This window comes from Haematobia irritans, chromosome 3 (assembly GCF_050003625.1).
Source record: "Haematobia irritans isolate KBUSLIRL chromosome 3, ASM5000362v1, whole genome shotgun sequence".
Classification (NCBI taxonomy): domain Eukaryota; kingdom Metazoa; phylum Arthropoda; class Insecta; order Diptera; family Muscidae; genus Haematobia; species Haematobia irritans.
The window spans coordinates 209492672-209513057 of record NC_134399.1 but is presented as its reverse complement, the minus strand read 5'-3'; the positions used below and the strand labels follow the sequence as shown (position 1 = coordinate 209513057).

The 20386-nt window shown below is 32.9% G+C and overlaps 3 protein-coding genes and 1 long non-coding RNA gene across 4 annotated transcripts; 3 read left to right on the top strand and 1 right to left on the bottom strand.

Moving 5' to 3' along the window:
• On the bottom strand, window positions 1-3353 carry LOC142231844 (uncharacterized). Its single transcript, XM_075302503.1, has 2 exons — window positions 3021-3353; window positions 1-2748 (listed from the first exon to the last, which is right to left on the bottom strand). Exons 1-2 carry the CDS (start codon window positions 3144-3146, stop codon window positions 37-39), a joined length of 2838 nt encoding a protein of 945 aa, XP_075158618.1. The 5' UTR covers window positions 3147-3353; the 3' UTR covers window positions 1-36.
• A 2066-nt stretch (window positions 3354-5419) lies between these two features.
• On the top strand, window positions 5420-7175 carry RfC38 (replication factor C subunit RfC38). Its single transcript, XM_075302502.1, has 2 exons — window positions 5420-5691; window positions 6087-7175. The coding sequence occupies exons 1-2, from the start codon at window positions 5632-5634 to the stop codon at window positions 7095-7097; spliced, it is 1071 nt and encodes a 356-aa protein (XP_075158617.1). The 5' UTR covers window positions 5420-5631; the 3' UTR covers window positions 7098-7175.
• A 3559-nt stretch (window positions 7176-10734) lies between these two features.
• On the top strand, window positions 10735-15330 carry Usp30 (ubiquitin specific protease 30). The gene is made up of 6 exons (XM_075302493.1): window positions 10735-10953; window positions 11084-11799; window positions 11868-11957; window positions 14017-14340; window positions 14415-14629; window positions 14692-15330. The coding sequence occupies exons 1-6, from the start codon at window positions 10866-10868 to the stop codon at window positions 14801-14803; spliced, it is 1545 nt and encodes a 514-aa protein (XP_075158608.1). The 5' UTR covers window positions 10735-10865; the 3' UTR covers window positions 14804-15330.
• A 2604-nt stretch (window positions 15331-17934) lies between these two features.
• LOC142229255 (uncharacterized) lies at window positions 17935-18333 on the top strand. The gene is made up of 2 exons (XR_012720368.1): window positions 17935-18056; window positions 18124-18333. It is a non-coding gene; the product is annotated as an uncharacterized LOC142229255 (long non-coding RNA).
• Window positions 18334-20386: the final 2053 nt, after the last annotated feature.

Sequence of the window (20386 nt, the reverse complement as noted above, 5' to 3'; positions counted from 1 at the left end):
TGTTTGAAAATCACAATAGCTGTTTATTTTTCTTCCTCAAAGTTTTACATTACACGGCTTGAATTTAACTAAGATTTCCTCGTGACCAGTATGCTGCAGTCTTGTGTGATATTTAAGCTCCAATTCGGAAGGATACAAATGTAAGCAATAGCAACATTGTTGAATTCCATCCTTAAGTATTGGTGGATATAAATTGGCAGTGTTATCGTTTATGTTAATAGATACGATATTACTACGATCTTTTTCATCATTACCATCAGCATCACTAAGGGTTTTGTTTTTGGATTGGTTTAGTTTGAATAAATCTTTAAGCCACAGGGGCATTGAACATTTTCCTTCTTCCTCTAAAGCAGGTAGATTTTTATCATTATCTTTCCATTCAGGCACTAACTGTTGGTCACTGTTTTCATTTGTGTTTTCCAATCTACATTTGACATATGTTTCGAGGACTTCATTACCACCATTTGCATTACAAACACTGCCAGCTTCATTATCGTCTTCGATGACATATTTACGTTTTTGTTTTCTTTTTGGTTTCGCTATATTCAATGAGCATTTTTCCATGTGACAAATCAAAAGATTTCTATTTAAATATATTTTTGAACATTTAGTACATTGAGAGTATACATTGGACATATGTTCTTGTAAGACATGTTTGTTGTATAGAATAAATCCTTTCAACTGCTTCGGACAGTAGCTACATTTATAAGTCTGTAATGTAATTTGCTTGATGGGTGCCTTAACTTTAACTATTTTCTTAAGAGGTTTTGTAACTTTAGGAGTGGACTCATCTTTGCGTTTACGTTTATTCGACTTTTCTGTTGTCTTTGCTTGAGGAGTGGATTTTGCAGAAGATTTCGTTTTTGAAACTACAGGCTTTGTTATTTCGCTTTTAACTGGTTCCTTGGGTTTCTTGACAATAGCAGAAGGCTTCTTGGGTATTAAAGATTTTTTCGAGTTTGGAGATTTTTTTGAGGAATTTGTTGGTTTTTTACAAGATTTTGAATCTTTTTTGGGTTTTGTTTTCTTTTTGTTTGTACTATCTATGGATTTAACGAGTTTCTCTTCTTTAGCTTTATTTTGGGCTGGTTTTGGTTTTTCCGTTGTTTCTTCTAGCCTTTCTAATTTCTTTACCGATTCTTTTTTTCTAGCAAATTTACATTTGTTAAGTGTATGCTTAACATGGTTTGGATAACCAGCCACAATTTTGTCACAAAACTTGCATTGGAAAAACAGAGATGATCTCTTGGTAAATTGAAAAATACGAGCAGTTTTGGCAACTTCTTGCTGGCGAGAAGCACTCCAACCAAATGAACTTACATGCAACAATTCTCTGAGATGGGTTTTGAATTGACCGTACTCGTGCTTTTCCAATATATGCCGGCATAAACCTATATACTGGTTACCACATTTTGTTTTACATACCGGACACTTAAGCTCTTTCATCATGGGATCCTTTAGAGTTTTAGACTCCATGGGATGTTTGTTGACAATATGCTCTTTGTGGTCTTTGAAAACTTCATCGATGCGACCACACAACTGGCATTCATAGAAAGTCCTAGTTTGCATATAGCGCAATCGTATGGTCATTGCGCTGTCCTGTGGACCCCGAGATTTTTCAATTAACATATTGCCGTTATAGGCTCGATGCTTACGTCTCATGTGATTTATTAAACGTTTCTCCTGAGGAAATCCATAACGACATTCAGGACATTTTATTCCTGCATGGATACGCTCATGCACTTTTAGACTCTCTTCATCTGGTAGCGTAATATTACATTCGTTACATGTAAAGGTTTTTGTGGAATCCGTTGAGGCAGTATTTGGTTTGTGTTTTTTCACTAATGGTTCTTCGGTTTCACTGTCACTTGAAACCAGACTTAAACTAGCAACCAAACGTAATTTATTCTCGTCATAACTTTTGCGTTTTTTCTTCTTTGATGGTGGAGTTTCTAAATTGGGATCCACTCTGCGAAATACTATTTCTTCATCGTCGCTGACATTGGTTTGAGCTGTATTAGCTTGGTCCTGAGATTGTGTGTTTTTAACCGGAGTCAATAGTATTTGGTTAGTGCAATTTAAATCTGCCTGAGGTTTTGCTGGGGCGGCATCAACTATTTCTTCAGACTTTTTTGGTGATACATTTTGGACTGTTTGTAGAGTTGAATTCTTCACATTGTTCGATTCCGGCGGACAGGAGTCCTCTTCTTCTAGGTCTATAATGGCTACAATACGATGTCCTTGACTATCAATAGTCGCTGGTGGATCTTGTATTTCCGCAGATGGGACCGGTGTTACAGTGGTAGCTAGTGAAGCTGGAGTACTCTCCCTCGATGTCAAAGCATCTGTAACTTTAGCATCATCCCCTTCACTACCGCCATTAGATTGTGGAGGTGTGTATGGAGGATTGAACTGACTAATGAATTGTTGCGATTGTGCTTGAGGTTGTCTCTGAAGTTCGGTGGCATCAATATTAGCGTGCTGCTGTCTTTGTTGACGCTGTTGATCAAATTTTTGCTTGAAAATATCATAAAGCATATCATCATCATCGACTATAATGGGGGTGTCTGGTCGGCAATTGTTTAAGGTAGGCAAAACAGTGAGTGGTGGCAGTGGTATTTTGGGTGCATCTTCTATTTCAATATCGCTATCACAATTCACGTTTGCATCATCAAGTCGGTCAAATATCTGAATACGATCGTCGCACTCCTTACAAATATTACCTAAAGTTGGTGTAGTTCGCAGGAGCTATGGGAGGTAGAAAAAAATCGTATATTCTAATATGAAACACCAATTTTTAAATGATATAAAGTGTAGGTATCTGATTCAAAACAATATAAAACTCATAATAGAACTAGTAGACGTGGACCACCAAATCTCACATCAATAACATTGGAATTGTCCGCAAACTATATGAATGCATTGGTATGTGTGTATGAGCGTCTGTACGGCTAAACAACATTCACTTATAATAACAATAGAAATCAGGACGAATCGTGCATTGCAAACTTAATTTTTACCTTGAGAGATGCTTTGTCTGTGCCTGCTGCCGCTCCCTGAGCCTTATTTAATTCGCGAAGCTCTCTAACACTATACTTCAGATTTGTATCGGTCCGACAAATTCTACAAAGCTGTTTGCTAACCATATTGAAGTAGAGAAAACACCAGAAAAAGTAAACGATGATAGTGTTCCTTCTATTAAATAAGTCTTCACAAGGGCTTGCTACATTCCCTCTTTTTGACGGAATTGTAACAAGATTCGATGAATATGATGGATTTTATGATTTTGATTTTATTAGGAAAATGACAGACATAAAAGGCGGCAAGACCAGACTACAGGGCTGCAATGACACAAACAACTCGTGGGCCGCCGCTGTCAAATTATTCGACATATGAAATTTTCGATCGATTAGGGATAGTCTTGTGTCGTTCCGGAACGAACTAGTTCCAATGAACGGTTCACTAAAAGGAACGACTGTCACTAGTTCCATCTCTTTCGTTCTCATCGTTCCTTTTGTCATTTAGTTTTATTTTCAATTTACGCTCCATCGTTCCTCGGATCGCAGTTCGATTTTTTTACTTCTGTTTTTTTACATTCATTTTGGCGCGTATGTATTTAAATCATTGATTCTATTTAATAGAATCATTAATTCCATCTCAGGCTCTTCACAAACGACAAAAAAAATCATAATTTCTTGCAATGAATAATTTTGCGCAGAGTATAGTATTATTCAATCCAAAAATCCATCCAAAGAGTTTGGCTTCCTGAATTTAGTTACTTCCTTAAATTTTCCATTCCTTTAATTTTTTTCTTACTATATTACTATAAACTATTTGAAGTAATTTCACTCAATTTTCCATATTTTTGTATCTTTCAATTGACCACGAACTTCATTACACTAAGTAAACAATGTAATGTCTGTCTTTGGTAGATGACAGTGATGACAAATATACAAGTCCGGAACGAAAAGGAACGATTTGAAGGAACTAGTTCCTTTGTACAAAAGGAACGATGAGTCCGAATCACTACCGTGAACGATTTTGCCCAAGACTAATTAGGGAATTTGGAAGGAGAGACCTGCGTGAAGATAGCGTCGACGCTAACTTCGATAACAGAGTTATCGAAAAAATAACAGTGTGACACAGAGACGACAAATACGGAATTAATATAATACGAACAAAATGTGAAGTACAATTTAGTTCAATTTGGGCATGAAGTACTTTATTCTTCCTATAAATAAATTTATTTTTTATGTGCAATTAATAATCTAATTAATTAATGAGAACAAAATAATTTTTTATTTCATTTTTTTTCTAATTTATAAAAAAATGTATCTTTATTTCTTCTTTGTTCTTCTCTTTTATATTATATATAATTTATTATTATTAGTTTTTATTCCAATTTTTATTTTGTTATTTTTGGTCAAATTTTTATATATTTAAAGTTACTTTTGTAGTTTATTTATAACCATGTTATATTGGCCTAAAGGCTTGGTATTTTTACAATAAATATAAATACAATAAAAAATAAAATAATGTTTATTTTTGGCTTTTACGTTTGAAATACTACTGTCCTGACCACCAGTGCGTCCAACAGTTTCTGGAAAATTTTGTTCTACACTCGGCGTTTCCCAGATACATGTGGTATACCAAATTGTAGGTAAAGGTGTCCCCTACCATATTCTGTGTATAATTCGTTATTTTTAAGCACGGAAAACATAAATTTCATTAAATATTCTGTCCGTTTGTCTTAAATTAATTCAGTTTTGTCGTCTCTGTGTCACCCTGTTATTTTTAACTCTGTATCGAAAGTTAACGTCGTCGCTATCTTCAAAGGCTCAACAAATACTAAATACTTCGTCAAAACTTTAAACGAGTACTATACTATGTTCACACTGTTCGAAATCTTCACCTTCTTCTTCTTTACACCTCAATCACTCAATTACTCTTCCAAAATCCAATGTAAGTATATTTCAACTGTCTGTTGCCTTATAAAGAGGGATTTCAAATCCACTTCTAGTAGATTGCGAGCCTAATCAGAATGGGCTATTATATATGAAATTTACATGGAAAGGCGATTTCGAGAATAGTTTGAACGTAATATAAAAAAAAAAGATTTATGTTATGCTTTCTTTGAGCGTAAAGATCGTGTTTAGTCGCTAAAATCAAAACAAACCCGTAAAAATCTAAAAAAATACCCCTTTGATGCAAATTTTATTATAATTTAATGCGGATTAGGCCAAATCAATATTTCATAAAATTGATATTCTTTAAAATGTTTCAATTTTAGTTCAAAAGTCATTTGAAATATATTGGAGAAAGTGTTGAAGTTAATCTCTTTGCACGTCCATTGAATTTATGGAGAACGCTTTTAAACTATGTTGAATACCAACAACTAATTCCGGTGTACCAATTACTTTACCGGTATTAGCACAAACAACAGATGTTAGATTGCGCGCAAATCAGAATACATTGGCAGTTTTTAAGAAATTACAGTCTTTCCACCAGGATAGCAGTGTAAATCAAGAGAAAACACAATATATTTATGATATTTTCCACGTCATTCATCAAATTGCTTGACTTTAACGCCTTCGCGACTTAGTGTTGAGTATTAATTTTGATTGATCAATTATGGCTCTGTGGGTGGATAAACATCGTCCAAGGGAGCTTTTGAAGCTCGATTTTCATAAGGTAAGTTATTGGACATAAACCTACTTTAGTACCAGTTGTCCGATTGGTCCAATTTCCAACTTTTCGAACCTAAATACAAAATGTAAAGACCACTTTTTGTCGGAAAGACCTATTTTTGGAGTTATTGGCCCGGAATGTTTTCAATATATATATTGGATTTAGTACCTATACGAGAAAGTCTGAAACGCCTATTTTCAAGGGCCGATAACACGAATTTTATTTTCACTTTTATATTTACTTTTCTTTTTAATCCTTTCTCCTACCAAAAAAAAAATTTAACAACTTTTGCTAAGTAGAATTTTTCCAGTTATTGATCCAGCTTTTAAAGCTGGATTTTCATGTTATTGAGTTCAATGGAATAAATATAATACTTATACTTATTGGTTTAATTTTAGGACCAAGCCGAGAATTTAAAAAATTTATGTCTCCAAGGTGACTTTCCCCATTTAATGTTCTATGGACCCTCTGGGGCTGGTAAGAAAACACGCATCATGTGTTTGCTGCGTGAACTTTATGGACCTGGTGTGGAAAGACTTCGTAATGAAACCATGACATTCACAACACCCTCAAATCGCAAAATTGAAATAATGACAGTTGGTAGCAATTATCATTTAGAAGTAAATCCCTCCGATGCTGGAATGTACGACAGAGTAGTGGTTATTGATTTAATCAAACAAGTGGCCCAAACTCATCAAATTGATCCTAACGGACAAAGAGATTTCAAAGTTATTGTCTTGTCTGAGGTGGATGAATTAACAAAAGATGCTCAACATGCATTACGTCGTACGATGGAAAAATATGTAGCCACATGTCGCATTATTCTTTCAGTTAATTCTACATCCCGTGTCATTCCAGCCATACGATCCAGATGTTTGGGCATAAGAGTGGCGGCTCCCAGTCCAGATGATATAATTTCCGTGCTACAATCTATAAGTAAAAGAGAAAGTCTATCATTGCCGGCCGAGTTGGCTTCTCGAATTGTAGAGAAATCTGAGAGGAATTTACGTCGTGCCATACTAATGTTGGAAGCTTGTAAAGTTCAACAATATCCCTTTACTGGTCAGCAAGAAATTGCTGAACTTGATTGGCAGGTTTTCCTACGTGATACAGCAAATCAAATTCTAACCGAACAGACTCCTGCGAAATTGGAAAAAGTACGTGATCGTTTATACGAGTTATTGGCCCAAGGTGTGCCACCTGATGTTATTTTCCAGGGTTTAGTCAAGGAACTTGTTAAAAACTGCGATATGTCCATAAAAGCCAAGACTTTGGAGTACGCATCATTGTACGAACATCGAATGCAGAATGGAGCAAAACATATTTTCCATCTGGAAGCTTTCGTGGCACAATTTATGAATATTTATAAGAAGTTCATAGCAGATTCTATGATGATGGATGATTTTTAATTAAGATTAGGGTAAGGTTTATTTTCTATGTTACTTTATTGAATAAATTTCGAATTGAAAATATTTCGTATAAAAGGATTTATAGGTATTTTAAAATAATTGTAAAATATATTAGAATTATAAAATAGATCAATGTTTAGCATCATTGATCGTATACAAAGGGTAGCGTGCTTTATCCGAGTTTCAGTCGAAGACCATAATGTTAACATCTCAGCGGTATTTCATTACTCATTCATCATACTTCATCACTATGTTACTATGCCATGGATTCTGATAATGATTGGGATAGAGGCCCCCATCTTACTAGAAAGCATACATTCAATATTTTTTTCAGCATTGTTGCTTAAGGCCCTGGGATTTGTATTGTGATTTAAGAGGAGAGTCTGGTTTTGTTGAACTTGACATTAAAAACTTACTGCAGGAAGGAGCGTTGTCGATGTCGATATTGGCAACCGACAATACATTTCATTGCCATCATATAATTTTATGACCTCTAGAAAATACACACACAAATCAACAAATCGTTCTTGCGAAAATTAATGGTGCATGTCGGTAAGGCAATTTTACTATATGTATCTTTTAGGTAAAATATGAACAATCGACAGCATCGTTCTTGCGGCCACCATGGTGTAATGGTTAGCATGTCCTCCTTTTATACAAAAGCTTATAAAGCTAAGTTTTTCAATAAAGGTGAGTACTAAGTACGAGTTTAAGCTGAGTACTATGTTCAGTTTTCAAGCTGAAAACCAGCTTGGTTTCGCGTTTACTTTTTTTAATTAACTAATTTAGAAATATACAATTATTTGCAATCAATTCCTTGGATGTTTTCCATCCATTATTTGGCAAGACTCGATCAAAATATAATCGTCTTCATAAATATATTTGTACTTTTAATTTAGTGTTTTGGTGACAAAACCGAGCATCCCAGCAAAAAATGGAGCACCAATTCAGCAGGATTGTAAGGGAGAGAGGCACTGCGAACTGCTTACCAAACAACCGAATCAGCGCTAATTTTTGTGGGCGATGTCCCGATTTAGAGCAGCTTCTACATACCGCTGATATAATTGCACATTTTAATAGAAATATTGCTTAGAAGTGATATAAAATCTTGAGTATAGCACTGTTGGTGTGAAGGAAAACAGCACTACCTTTCATGCATCTATACTGCATGAATTGGTTGCAATAACGTAAACGAATAATCATAAACTAGTTTGGTTACTCGTTTACGTTAATGCCACCGATTCATGCAGTGTGTATGCATGCCTACTTTATTTTATACCAAAAAGCGCAACTAAACTCTTACTGCTAAAATATTTTTGCTGGGATAGTACTCATCTTTAGCCGCTAAATCGTAATTTTTTCACTAAAGGTGGGTATTAAGTTCGAGTTTAGCCTCTAAAATCGTCATTTTTTTCACGATTACTTTTCTTTAATAATCCATTTTAAGGAATACAAACTGTGAAAATTTGCTTTGGGGTATTCCCCATCAAGTTATAATGAAATCTGCAACAAATATGTATAATATGTATGTATAACAAATATGTATGACTTTTTTTACTGATTTAGTTTTCACTTTAGTGAAATTTAGCGGCTAAACTCGAACTTAATACTCACCTTTAAGGTGGGTATTAAGCTCGAGTTTAGCCGCTAAAATCGCTAAAGTGAAAACTAAGTCAGTAAGAAAAATGCATGAAATTATACATATTTGTTGCAAATTTTATTATAACTTGATGGGGAAAAGCCCAAAGCAAATTTTCACAAAGTTTGTATTCCTTAAAATGGATTATTAAAGAAAAGTAATCGTGAAAAAATGATGTTTTTAGCGGCTAAACTCCAACTTAATACCCACCATAAAGGTGAGTATTAAGTTCGAGTTTAAGGTGAGTATTAAGTTCGAGTTTAGCCGCTAAAATCGCTAAAGTGAAAACTAAATCAGTAAGAATTATTATACCCTGTACCACAGTAGCGGTGAAGGGTATAAAAAGGCATGAAATTATACATATTTGTTGCAAATTTTATTATAACTTGATGGGGAAAAGCCCAAAGCAAATTTTCACGAAGTTTGTATTCCTTAAAATGGATTATTAAAGAAAAGTAATCGTGAAAAAATGACGTTTTTAGCGGCTAAACTCGAACTTAATACCCACCTTTAAGGTGGGTATTAAACTCACCTTAAAACGGATTATTAAAGAAAAGTAATCGTGAAAAAATGACGTTTTTAGCGGCTAAACTCGAACTTAATACCCACCTTAAAGTGAAAACTAAATCAGTAAAAAAAGCCATACAATTATAACTTGATGGGGAATATCCCAAAGCAAATTTTCAAAAAATGGATTATTAAAAAAAAATCTAGAAAAAATGACGATTTTAGCGGCAAAAGGTGAGTATTAAGTTTTCGCTAAAGTGAAAACTAAATCAGTAAGAAAAATGCATAAAATTATAAATCTTTGTTGCATATTTTATTATAACTTGATGGGGAATATCCCAAAGCAAAATTTCACAAAGTTTGTATTCCTTAAAATGGATTATTAAAGATAAGTAATCGTGAAAAAATGACGATTTTAACGGCTAAACTCGAACTTAATACCCACCTTAACACAGTATTTGTTTTAAGTCCATGTCGGGCTTTAAAAACCGGCTCGCACATGTAACGAAATTTCGGTTTTCGAGTTGAAAATCAATATTTTCGCGAAATATTGATTTTCGATTTTCCTGAAATAATCAAAATTTTAAATGAAAAGAAACATATTCCCGTAAAGTCATGCCGAAATCTAGGGGAACAAGAAACTGCGCATCAATTGAGTTAATTTATCTGCTTTAAATTGAACTGTTAAAAAAATACCGCGAAAATTTCAACTCGAACTTGCTACATTCAAAAACGAAAGTTCCTTGAGTCGTCGATTTGAAAATGACTTTATTTTCTCGACTACTTTTCTTGAAATAATCAAATTTATAAATGAAAACAAAAATATTCCTGGAAAGACCTGCCGAAATCTACAGGAACAAGAAACTGCACATCAATTTAGTGAATTTATCTCCTTTATATTGAAATGTTTTAATAAAGTAATCGCGAAAATTTCAACACGAAAAGTGAACATTGTACTGACCTTAATGACGAAATGTTTGCTATTACGAAAATTTCTGTTGCATACCAATAAAGTTTTGCCAGGTGCAAAATATGGGAATTTGCAACTGACACTTGTCTACGTATGCACCTATATTTCGCTTGCATGCCAATAACTCTGATATCGATTGTTAACAAATCGTAAACAATCGATAATAATGCTTCAAATCATTATGTTCGACACGACCACTGTCATCAGGATAAAATAATAATTTACTGACAGTTTATCGAAGGAATTTGTATGGTAATAGTAGGTTTAAAGTTTACGTTAACTTTTATGAATATGTGGGATAGTCTGCAAGGCGCATAAGCAAATATAGCAAATACATATCTTTAGGTAAGCGGAAATTTGGTTTGCATGCCGATAACACAGTTTATCAGTCCGTTATAATTTCCCTTATGAATCCAAAACCATAATCACCCTGTGTTTATAGATAATCAGCTGATTTCAGGAAAACGTTATCGCCTTCATTTAGTTAGAGCTATTAGTTATGACATTCTGACATTTGGTATCTATATTTTAGTTTTCTTAAGATTCTTATGGGGAGTTCGTCCTTTGCTTTGTGAAAAATGTAAAATTTTAGAATTGCATTTAAATTGCTTTTGAAAATAAGACTTGTTAGAAATATAAAACAATCTGTGACATGGAAAGTGATAAAATATTAATGGCCGCAGGTGTTACAGTTGCGGCCGTAGTAGGAGCATTTGTTTTTTGGGGTCCTGGTGGTACGGGTATGTTCATTCAAACTGAGACGGCCCCCTACTGCATACTGCATGTCTCCCTTTTTCAATAATGTCGTAATGACATCAAAGATGATTTTTTTATTTATTCGATTGTTCTTCTGTGTGATATCATTTCAAGGTTCTTCACGCTTACGCCAACGTCGAGGTCAAATCGCCGGTTTACACAATTTTGGCCAGACTTGTTTTTTGAACACTTTGTTGCAGGCCTTTGCAGCATGTCCACAATTTATAGCGTGGCTGCAATTGTACAATAATGCTACACCAGATCGAAAAAGTTTAATTAGTTCCCTTCTCAGCACTTTAGAAGTTATAAATGGAACTCATACCACGTTGCGTGGTGACCCGTATTCTCCCGGAGCTGTGCTTCGGGCGCTGAATGCCTTGGGCTGGGTAATACCGCAAGAGGAACAAGATGCTCATGAATTGTTTCATGTTATGCTGGCGACATTGGAAGAAGAGGCTCATAGACCCAAACAAGTTGGATCTTTGTCGGATGCTTTGCCTGAAGATGGCCGTATAAAAGATTCAAATCGACCTTCCAGTGCCATGCTAAGTGATTTTCTAAATGTTGATTATGATGAGGCCACAGGTCTGTCGCGTATGGTACGTTCAGAAGCGCATACACCTGATTCGCCATCATCGGTGTGCGATCGTGATTTGCATTCCGAACAACTGCCAGCATCTACACCAACTGAGATGATGGATATTGATACATTTGCAACACCAATGATGGGCAATGGCAGATCAAGTCGTCCCCGTGATAATCTCAATAAAAGAAGTTCGGGCTCATGCCGGTCCTTGGAACGTTTGACACGTGGGCCGGGTAAAGTTTCGGTGAGTTGATATTTCTGGGTTAGTTGATGCGGAGAATTATAAATTCTGTATTGTCATTGTTATTTTAGATTTGGTCGGAACAAATGCCCACACAAGTGCCACATCCTTTCCAAGGGGCTATGGGAACACAAATAGTATGCAATGGATGTGGCTTTAAGGTTTGTAAAAGTTTGTGTGTTTAAATTATATTTTCCAATGACATTAGACAAGCTGGAGAATTTTGGTTCCTAATAACCTATATAGTGATTATAAAGGTATGTTACTATAGTGGCAGTGAAGGAACCAATTCAGTTGCTGGACAAGAAGGTAGTACAACGTCAAAGGAGATTAAACTAAATTGTCTATTGACATTAGAGAATCTGGCGAATTTTGGTTCTTCATAGCCTATATAGTGATAATGTATATTGTAAGAATGGTATGTTGCTATAGTAATAGTGAAGGAACCAGTTCAGTTGTTGGACAAGTAGTTAATAGCTCCTGAAATTAAAACGTGTATATAGTTCTCACTGATGTAAAGCAAATGCATCCCAACGAAATTGCCATTACACATAAAGGTCGATATTTACCTCTGGCGAAAATTTAACTACCCATAAGAAAAATCACGCGTTTTTGTTAGCGACATTTTCGTTGGGACAACTTATTACATTTTATTCCATAAGAAACACATGTCAAAACTGCTTTAATCAACAAGAGGTCCAGGTCTTAAAAAATAAGACTTATATGTATGCCCTCCTACCAAAAATCTTTCCAATATAAGAAATGAATTTCAATTTTTGCTAGCGAAAATTCTGTGGGGCCGTGTTTATCATGATCTACACTTTCCTTCAATAAGAAACACTGTAAAATATTCAACGCCCGGTATTCATCTATAGCTGAAATTTTTTAGAATGCCGATAATGCAGTTTGATATTTGTAATACGACTACGAATATAAATAAGTATTGCACGCGGTCCTTTAAAGGATTTTGGGATGCTTAGTTTTTATTACCACATATTCGCTTAAGCATAAGCGCTAAACTAAAATCGGGCAGCACTCATTGATAAGAGATCACAATACGAGGGTTGGTTTTTATATTTCGGGATTAGAGAACAAAAACAAATATTAATCATCGAAACTAGATTTGTTGTTGTTCAAAATATTCCCCATTTTGATGTATACGCTTTTCGATGCGTTTGAACCAATTGCCGAAGCACTACTGCCAATCTCCAAAACATTCTTTCGTACCAACCGCTTCTTCCTCCACGAATAATCACATGTCACGATGTTAAAGGCGTGTTTGGTAGCGATCGATTCTGTAACCAGCAGGATTGTACAAATCACCCACAAAATTCACTAAGGCGGAAATCAAAATAAGTGGAATCAATACACTTATTTTAATTTTCTATTTTTTTTAATAAAAAATGACACATAAAACTAATGTATTAAATATAAACCCCCATATGCAAAAAAGCTAAAGAAAAATTTCAATTAATTAATTAATTGATACAATTAACTTTTAAAATCAAGATAGAATCCTTAAGTTAATTAAGTCAATGATTGAAAATTTTTATTTTTTAGTTAAAATATTAATTTGATACAATTAATTATTTAATCAAACTCGGAAGATTAAGTCAGTGAAAAAAGTGATTTTTTTTAATTTTTAAATAAAAATTTATTTCAAACAATACATTTTAAAACAAACTAAAAACACAAAGACAGATAAGAAAGTAATTGAAAATAGTTACGTTTTTAATTCAAAAAAATTAATTGAGTTTTGCAATCAACATCAATTAAATTTTTGATTGAATCGATTAAAAATTTTATTGATTTTTGCAATCAACATCAATTAAATTTTTAATTGAATCAATTAAAAAATTAATTGAAATTGTCAAATTAAATCAACTAATTTTTTAATTAAATATTTTTTTAATTTCCAATTAAAACTGTGATTGATACTGTGATTTTCGTGATTGAAAACATTTCAATTAAAAAATTAATTAGATCAATTAATTTTGTGATTGAATTATAAAAATATTTTTGTATACACATTTTGGCTCACGATTCGCCCAGTGATAGGTAAAAGTTGTAGAAAATGTATTTAGTATTATAGCTACATACAAACAAACTTAGTTATAACAATAAATACGCATATATATATATTTTAAGTGTTACCCTTAAATACCCTCCCCTCATAACATAATTTTCAATTATCAATCATCACATTTGATTTTTTTATAGTCTACAGTACGATATGATAAGTTCGATAGCATAACATTGAATCTACCCACACAACGACGATCCGGACTTAGTTTGGGTCATCTATTAAGTGATTATATAACATCCGAAGATGTAAGCGGTGTTCAATGCGAATCATGTAATGAGACAACAACGCACACCAAATCATTAACATTTGCAAAATTACCAGCATGTCTTTGCATACATATAGCTCGAACTGTTTGGCTGCCTACTGGTCAAGCATGTAAACGTCAAGATTATGTACATTTTCCAGAAAGTTTATCCATGGCACCATATAGTTTTGTACAGCCACATTTAAATAGTCAGGTTAGTTTTGAAAAAAAAAAAAATAAAAGACTTTTACATATATTTCGATTTTAATTATTTTATTCTATTTTAAGGCTGGCACTCCTTGGGGCTCTACTATGTCTTTATTCTCTTCTAGTCTACCCATGAATAGTATGGGCAATGCTGGTGATCCATATGGTACACCAACCTTTGGAACTATGTTTCCAAGAAATTTGTATCGTTTGTTGGCTGTTGTCGTTCATTCTGGCGAAGCACATTCTGGACATTTTGTTACTTATAGGAGAGGAGCTTTACGCAATGGCCATCGGTATGATCTATAAAAATCAGTGAGTTGTATTTCCATTAATAATATTTTTTCTATTATTTCAGATGGTTCTATACTTCCGATACAATTGTTCGCGAAGTATCTATTGATGAAGTTCTAAGTGTACCAGCTTATTTAATATTCTACGATCGTAGTCCCCAAAGACCTTTGCGTTAAATTGACTTTTTACCCTACAGGATCTCATGCCTATGAAGTAACAATCGTTTTTTTATACACATTTACTTAAATCGATTGAAACCATTTTGGATGGTAAAAGAAAAACATGGAACACCAACTATTACGAATATTCCAGTGAATCAACCAACAAAACCAATAAGAGTTATTGCATTTTCGACATTCTTCTCCTTTTTTGTATTTTGATGTTACAAAGGTTCGAAAGTTACAATACCAATCGATTCCCTCTACGAGCTGAGAAACAGGAGTATAGTAAAGACAACAAAAACTACTCGCCCAATAACCTATTATAAGCTGGGGAAAACACAAAGCCATTGCAACACGTTCATACTAAGCGTAGTATTCTATGTCATTTAATATACTCGTTTTTTCGATAATAAAACAAAACAACAATTTCTCAAAACAGTTAAAACACAATATTTGAGTAATTTACATATATGTATTTTTAAGTTTGAAGATGCTTTGATTAAGATTAATAAATATGCAAAATAATTTTCAACTTGCCATAATTCTGTTCTAAGTAAATATTGGGTTGATCGAACATACGAGTAGGTGATTTTACATTCAAACGTTGTTAACATTTTTTGGACAGTTTGTAACTGTAATTCCATTCTCTCATTTGTCAGTTATTAGCTTTCAAATTAAGCTTGCTTCAGAAAAAAAACACTCGTAATTTGGTTTATATTTGGTTTGGCGTCATTTTCTATATGGAGCCAACCAAAGAGCATTTTCGTCATACTTTAATTTATTACTTTCACCCCCCATTTTCATGAAGCTCCGTTAGTGCTCCGTTAGCTAACGAACTTTTAAACCGTACTATGGACATATCTGTCAATTTGCCTATATATTCCACATGCCAATTAGGAACTTAACTACAGGAAATTATTTCAGTTAAAGTTAACAGGAGAAAAGACAATTGAAATTTATTTTTTGTTAACCGGCAGTTAAAGCCTAACGGAGCTACAAGAAAATGGCCGTCAATAATATTTCATTTATTTTCAATACCCTTCAATCTTAAATCTATCATTGTAGTAACCAAGTGTTAAGCCTACGCAAACTGCTGAAAGATTTTTCAATAGTTGTGGTAGTACATGGTTGCGCTAAGGAAACACTTAATGCTCCTTGTATGGAAGGTAAAAACATTTCACTATATACTACCTATTTATGCTTTTTGCTCCAATCAATTTATAGAATAATGAAGAAATAGTTTTCAATATTCTCCAGAAATTTTATTTTTGTAAAAAAGCTTTTTGTCAAAATTTTATTTCTATAGAAAATTTTGTCAAAATTTCATTTCTATAGAAAATTTTATCAAAATTTTATTTCTATAGAAAATTTTGTCAACATTTTATTTCTATAAACAATTTTGTCAAAATTTTATTTCTAAAGAAAATTTTGTCAAAATTTTATTTCTTAGAAAATGTCAAAATTTTATTTCTATAGAAAATTTTATTTCTATAGAAAATTTTGGCAAAACTTTTATTTCTATCGAAATTTTTATCAAAATTGAATTTCTATAGAAAATTTTGTCAAAATTTTATTTTTATAGAAAATTTTGTCAAAATTTTATATCTATTGAAAATTTTGTCAAAATTTTATTTCAATAGAAAATTTTGTCAACATTTTATATATATAGAAAATTTTGTCAAAATTTTATTTCTATAAAAAATTTTGTCAAAATTTTATTTCTATAGAAATTTTTAGCAAAATTTTATATCTATAGAATTTTTTTTTCTATAGAAAGTTTTGTCAAAATGTTTCTATAGAAATTTTTAGCAAAATTTTATTTCTATAGAAAATTTTGCCAAAACTTTTCTTTTTATAGAAAATTTTGTCAAAATTTTATTTCTATAGAAAATTTTGTCAAAATTTATAGGGCTTTGCCCAAATAAATTTGACAAGCATACTTTTCCTATGTTGGTTAAGCTACACTTGTAGTTTAGTCAATGCATGGTTTTAAGCTGAAATCAAAAACAACAACAAAATTTTATTTCCATAAAAATATTTGTCAAAATTGTATTTCTATAGAAATTTTTGCAAAATTTTATTTCAATAAAAAATTTTATCAAAATTTTATACCTATAGAAAATTTGTCAAAATTTTGTTTCTATGAGAACATTTGTCAAAATTTGGTTTATATAAAAATTTTGTGGAAATTTTATTTCTATGGGAAATTGTCTTAAAATTTCATTTCTATGAAAAATTTTTCCAAAATTTTATTTCTTTGTCAAAGTTTAATTTTTAAAAAAAATTTGTCAAAATTTCATTTCTATAGAAATTTTGTCCAAATGTTGTTTCTATAGGAAATTTTGTCAAAATGTTATTTCTATAGAAATTTTTAACAAAATTTCTTATATATAACAAATTTTTTCCAAATATCATTTCTTTAGGAAATTTTGTCAAAGTTTTGTTTCTATAGAAAATTTTGTCAAAACTTCATTCATTACTATAGGAAATTTTGTCAAAATTCCATTTCTATAGGTGGGTACTAAGTTCGAGTTTAGCCGCCAAAATCGAGAATAACTCTGTAAAAGTTGAAAAAAGTTATAATGTTTTTGGGCAAATTGTATTATAAATTGCTGGGGAATCATCCAAAGAAACAATTAAATAAGATTATTTTTTTCAATAAATTTTTAAATGAAAGTAACTGTGAAAAAAATACTTATTTTAGCGAGATAATGTGAACTTAATACTGGGGTCTAATCATGGCATTCGATATCGAGAACCTTTGATCGAAATCTAAATTTTTCGGATCACGGGAGTCGATATCGGTGATCGACAATTTTTTCGATTGGTAAATTGCAATCGTAAAACATTTTTCACTGGTTTTTTTACATTTTTTTCGCCATATAGGAATAGTAAATATATTAGTTTTAGTTCGAATTGTTGCTAATTTGTAGTAAATTTACATATAATGAACATATTTTAGGACTAATGCAACTCAAATAAAAGTTAAACAAATATTGGCCATAGCCCTGCCAGCATTTCAAAGTTCCATTTCATCCTCATCGCTACCATAGACTCGTAAATGTCACCACAACCATCGCGAACTGTGATGGGGGAAGATATCAAAAAGTACAAAATGTACATGAAAGTATTTTGCCATCACTACTGTTAGAAGAGCCATTTTATTTTTTTGTGAAACGCCAAACGCAACCAGCTTGTTATATTTTATTTAAATAAAAACGAAAATAAAGCTCTGAAAACATAGATATTACGCTTAAAATTGTGAAAGGTATATGGTGAACAATTTTCGACTTTCTAAATAGAATAAAGTGATCGTTTTTCAAATATTTTTCCAGGCACGCTGTCTCCATCGAAAATAAACAAACTGGCTGATAGACGCTGCAATATGTAACTTGCTACTTAAAACTCAACATCATTCTTTTATTAATGCAAAATATTATGTTAAATGTGATGAGATAAACCGAAAAATGTTATATTTATAAGAAATTATAAATGTTTAATCAAATCAATAAACATCTACACAATCGTGTTTTACTTGACCACAATGATTCTTCTACAATTACCTTAAAATACACTTTTTCTGATAGTTTGCAGGGGTTCTTATTGGCGTGCTTCGAAATTGATCTAAATAGGCACCTAATAATTGCACAAATTCAAAAAATGTTGGCAGGGAGTCGAGTTCGGGAGCGAGCATCATAGCTAGGCAAAGAACCATATAACAATGTGCACTTTTATTCCTTATTTGTCGCCGAATTATTTTATATTCATCTCATCCTCCAATTAGGAAGGAATTCGGAGGAATGTAAAAAGAGATATGGGTCCATAAGATATACTACATTACAATTTGCTTTTTACTTTGAAATCTTCAAAAACATGTGTTTTTCTACATTTTATTTTGTGCCGCTAACTTAATTTTGTCATTTCATTTTGTTCTGCTTCGTTTTTTTGCTGGAGAATTGGTAGAGAAAATGCATCAAATTTCGATCGAATGCCGTGAACAAACTTTTAATCGTATCGGGAAATTTCTTGATACGATTATGAAGTCGATATCGAATGCCGTGATTAGCCCCCTGGCCTTAAGTACAGGTGGATATGTTGGAATGCAATTTGGCTTATTCTGGCTTATTCATAAACCTCATTTGAATCTTTGAAGAAACGCTATAGCTCTATCCCTGCCCACATTTTTTGAATTTGGGGGCGCTTCTGAGAATCCCCACTACGTCGAAAACAGTCGTATACGATATCCAAACTCCTCGGAAAAGCGCCGTCGCTATTGAGAAGTTGTACCACGCCAAGTTACTACAAAAAAGTATCGCATGAGTGCAATTATTAGGTGCCCTTCTGGATACGCCAATAAGAGCACCTTCAACCAATCAGACAAAATGCATTTTAAGATTGTCATTGTGGTCAAGTAAAACACGATCATTTAGATGATTATTAATTTTATTAAACATTTATAAATTCTCATAAATATAACATTTATACGACTATCACATCACATTTAACATATTTTTATGCATTAATAAAAGATTGATGTTGAGTTACAAGTTGCAAGTTACATGTTGTAGCGTCTATCAGCCAGTGCTTTTATTCCCAATGGATGCAGCGCGTCTGGAAAAATATTTGAAAAACTATCACTTTATTCCATTTGGAAAGTCAAAAATTGTTCACCAATATACCTTTCACAATTTTAAGCGAAATAAGTATGTTTTCAGCACTTCATTATCATTTTGCTCTTGTAACAATAGGGCTGTTTTCTTTTTGCACTGGATGCAACATTTGTATGTGCTATCCAGAACATCGTTGCACTGGTGTTCTATCCAGAACATCTCATCAGTGCAAGTCGCGCCGATATTGCCAGATTGTATTTGGATAAGGTGACGCTTCTTCGATTCACAATAGCAATTTATTGTGACTATTTGATCGAAAAACATGAAATTCAAAGTGATACAGTGTCATAAATAATCGCAGCAGGAAATATTTATTACTAATTGAAGCATTTCATACATTAAAAATGCAAGATTTAACTTCTTTTCTGTGATTGTTTTTAAACAGCTGATGACAGTGTTGCATATTTTTGGAGATGTCCTGGATAAACGAGTACTCTGTTTTATTTTAGTCTTTAACGGCTTAGCATATCCAGTGCTAAAAGAAAACAGCCCTAATAGTGATGGCAAAATACTTTCATGTGAATAGTGATGGCAAAATACTATCCCAGTGGGCGGTTGTTGCAGTGTCACTTAAGGTTGAATTACACACCATGCGGCAATCCGTGCGTTGATGGAAGGGTTGATTTTTTTCTGTTTGTGGCAGACTTTCGAGCTTTTGATTTCAAAGAGAAATTTCAACTCTTCAATCATCGGACGCATTTAACGCATTGAACGCATGGTATGTAATTCTACCTTTACGAGTCTGTGGTAGCGATGAGGATGAAATGGAACTTTGAAATGCTGGCAGGGGATCTGTATGTCATGCGCCTTGCAAACTATAAGTTTATCCGGATGACAGCGGTCGTGTCGAATATATCCCATATATTGGCCACATTATAAGTTAAGTTCGAAGGCATAATCGATACTGCTGCATGTTTATGTGATCTAT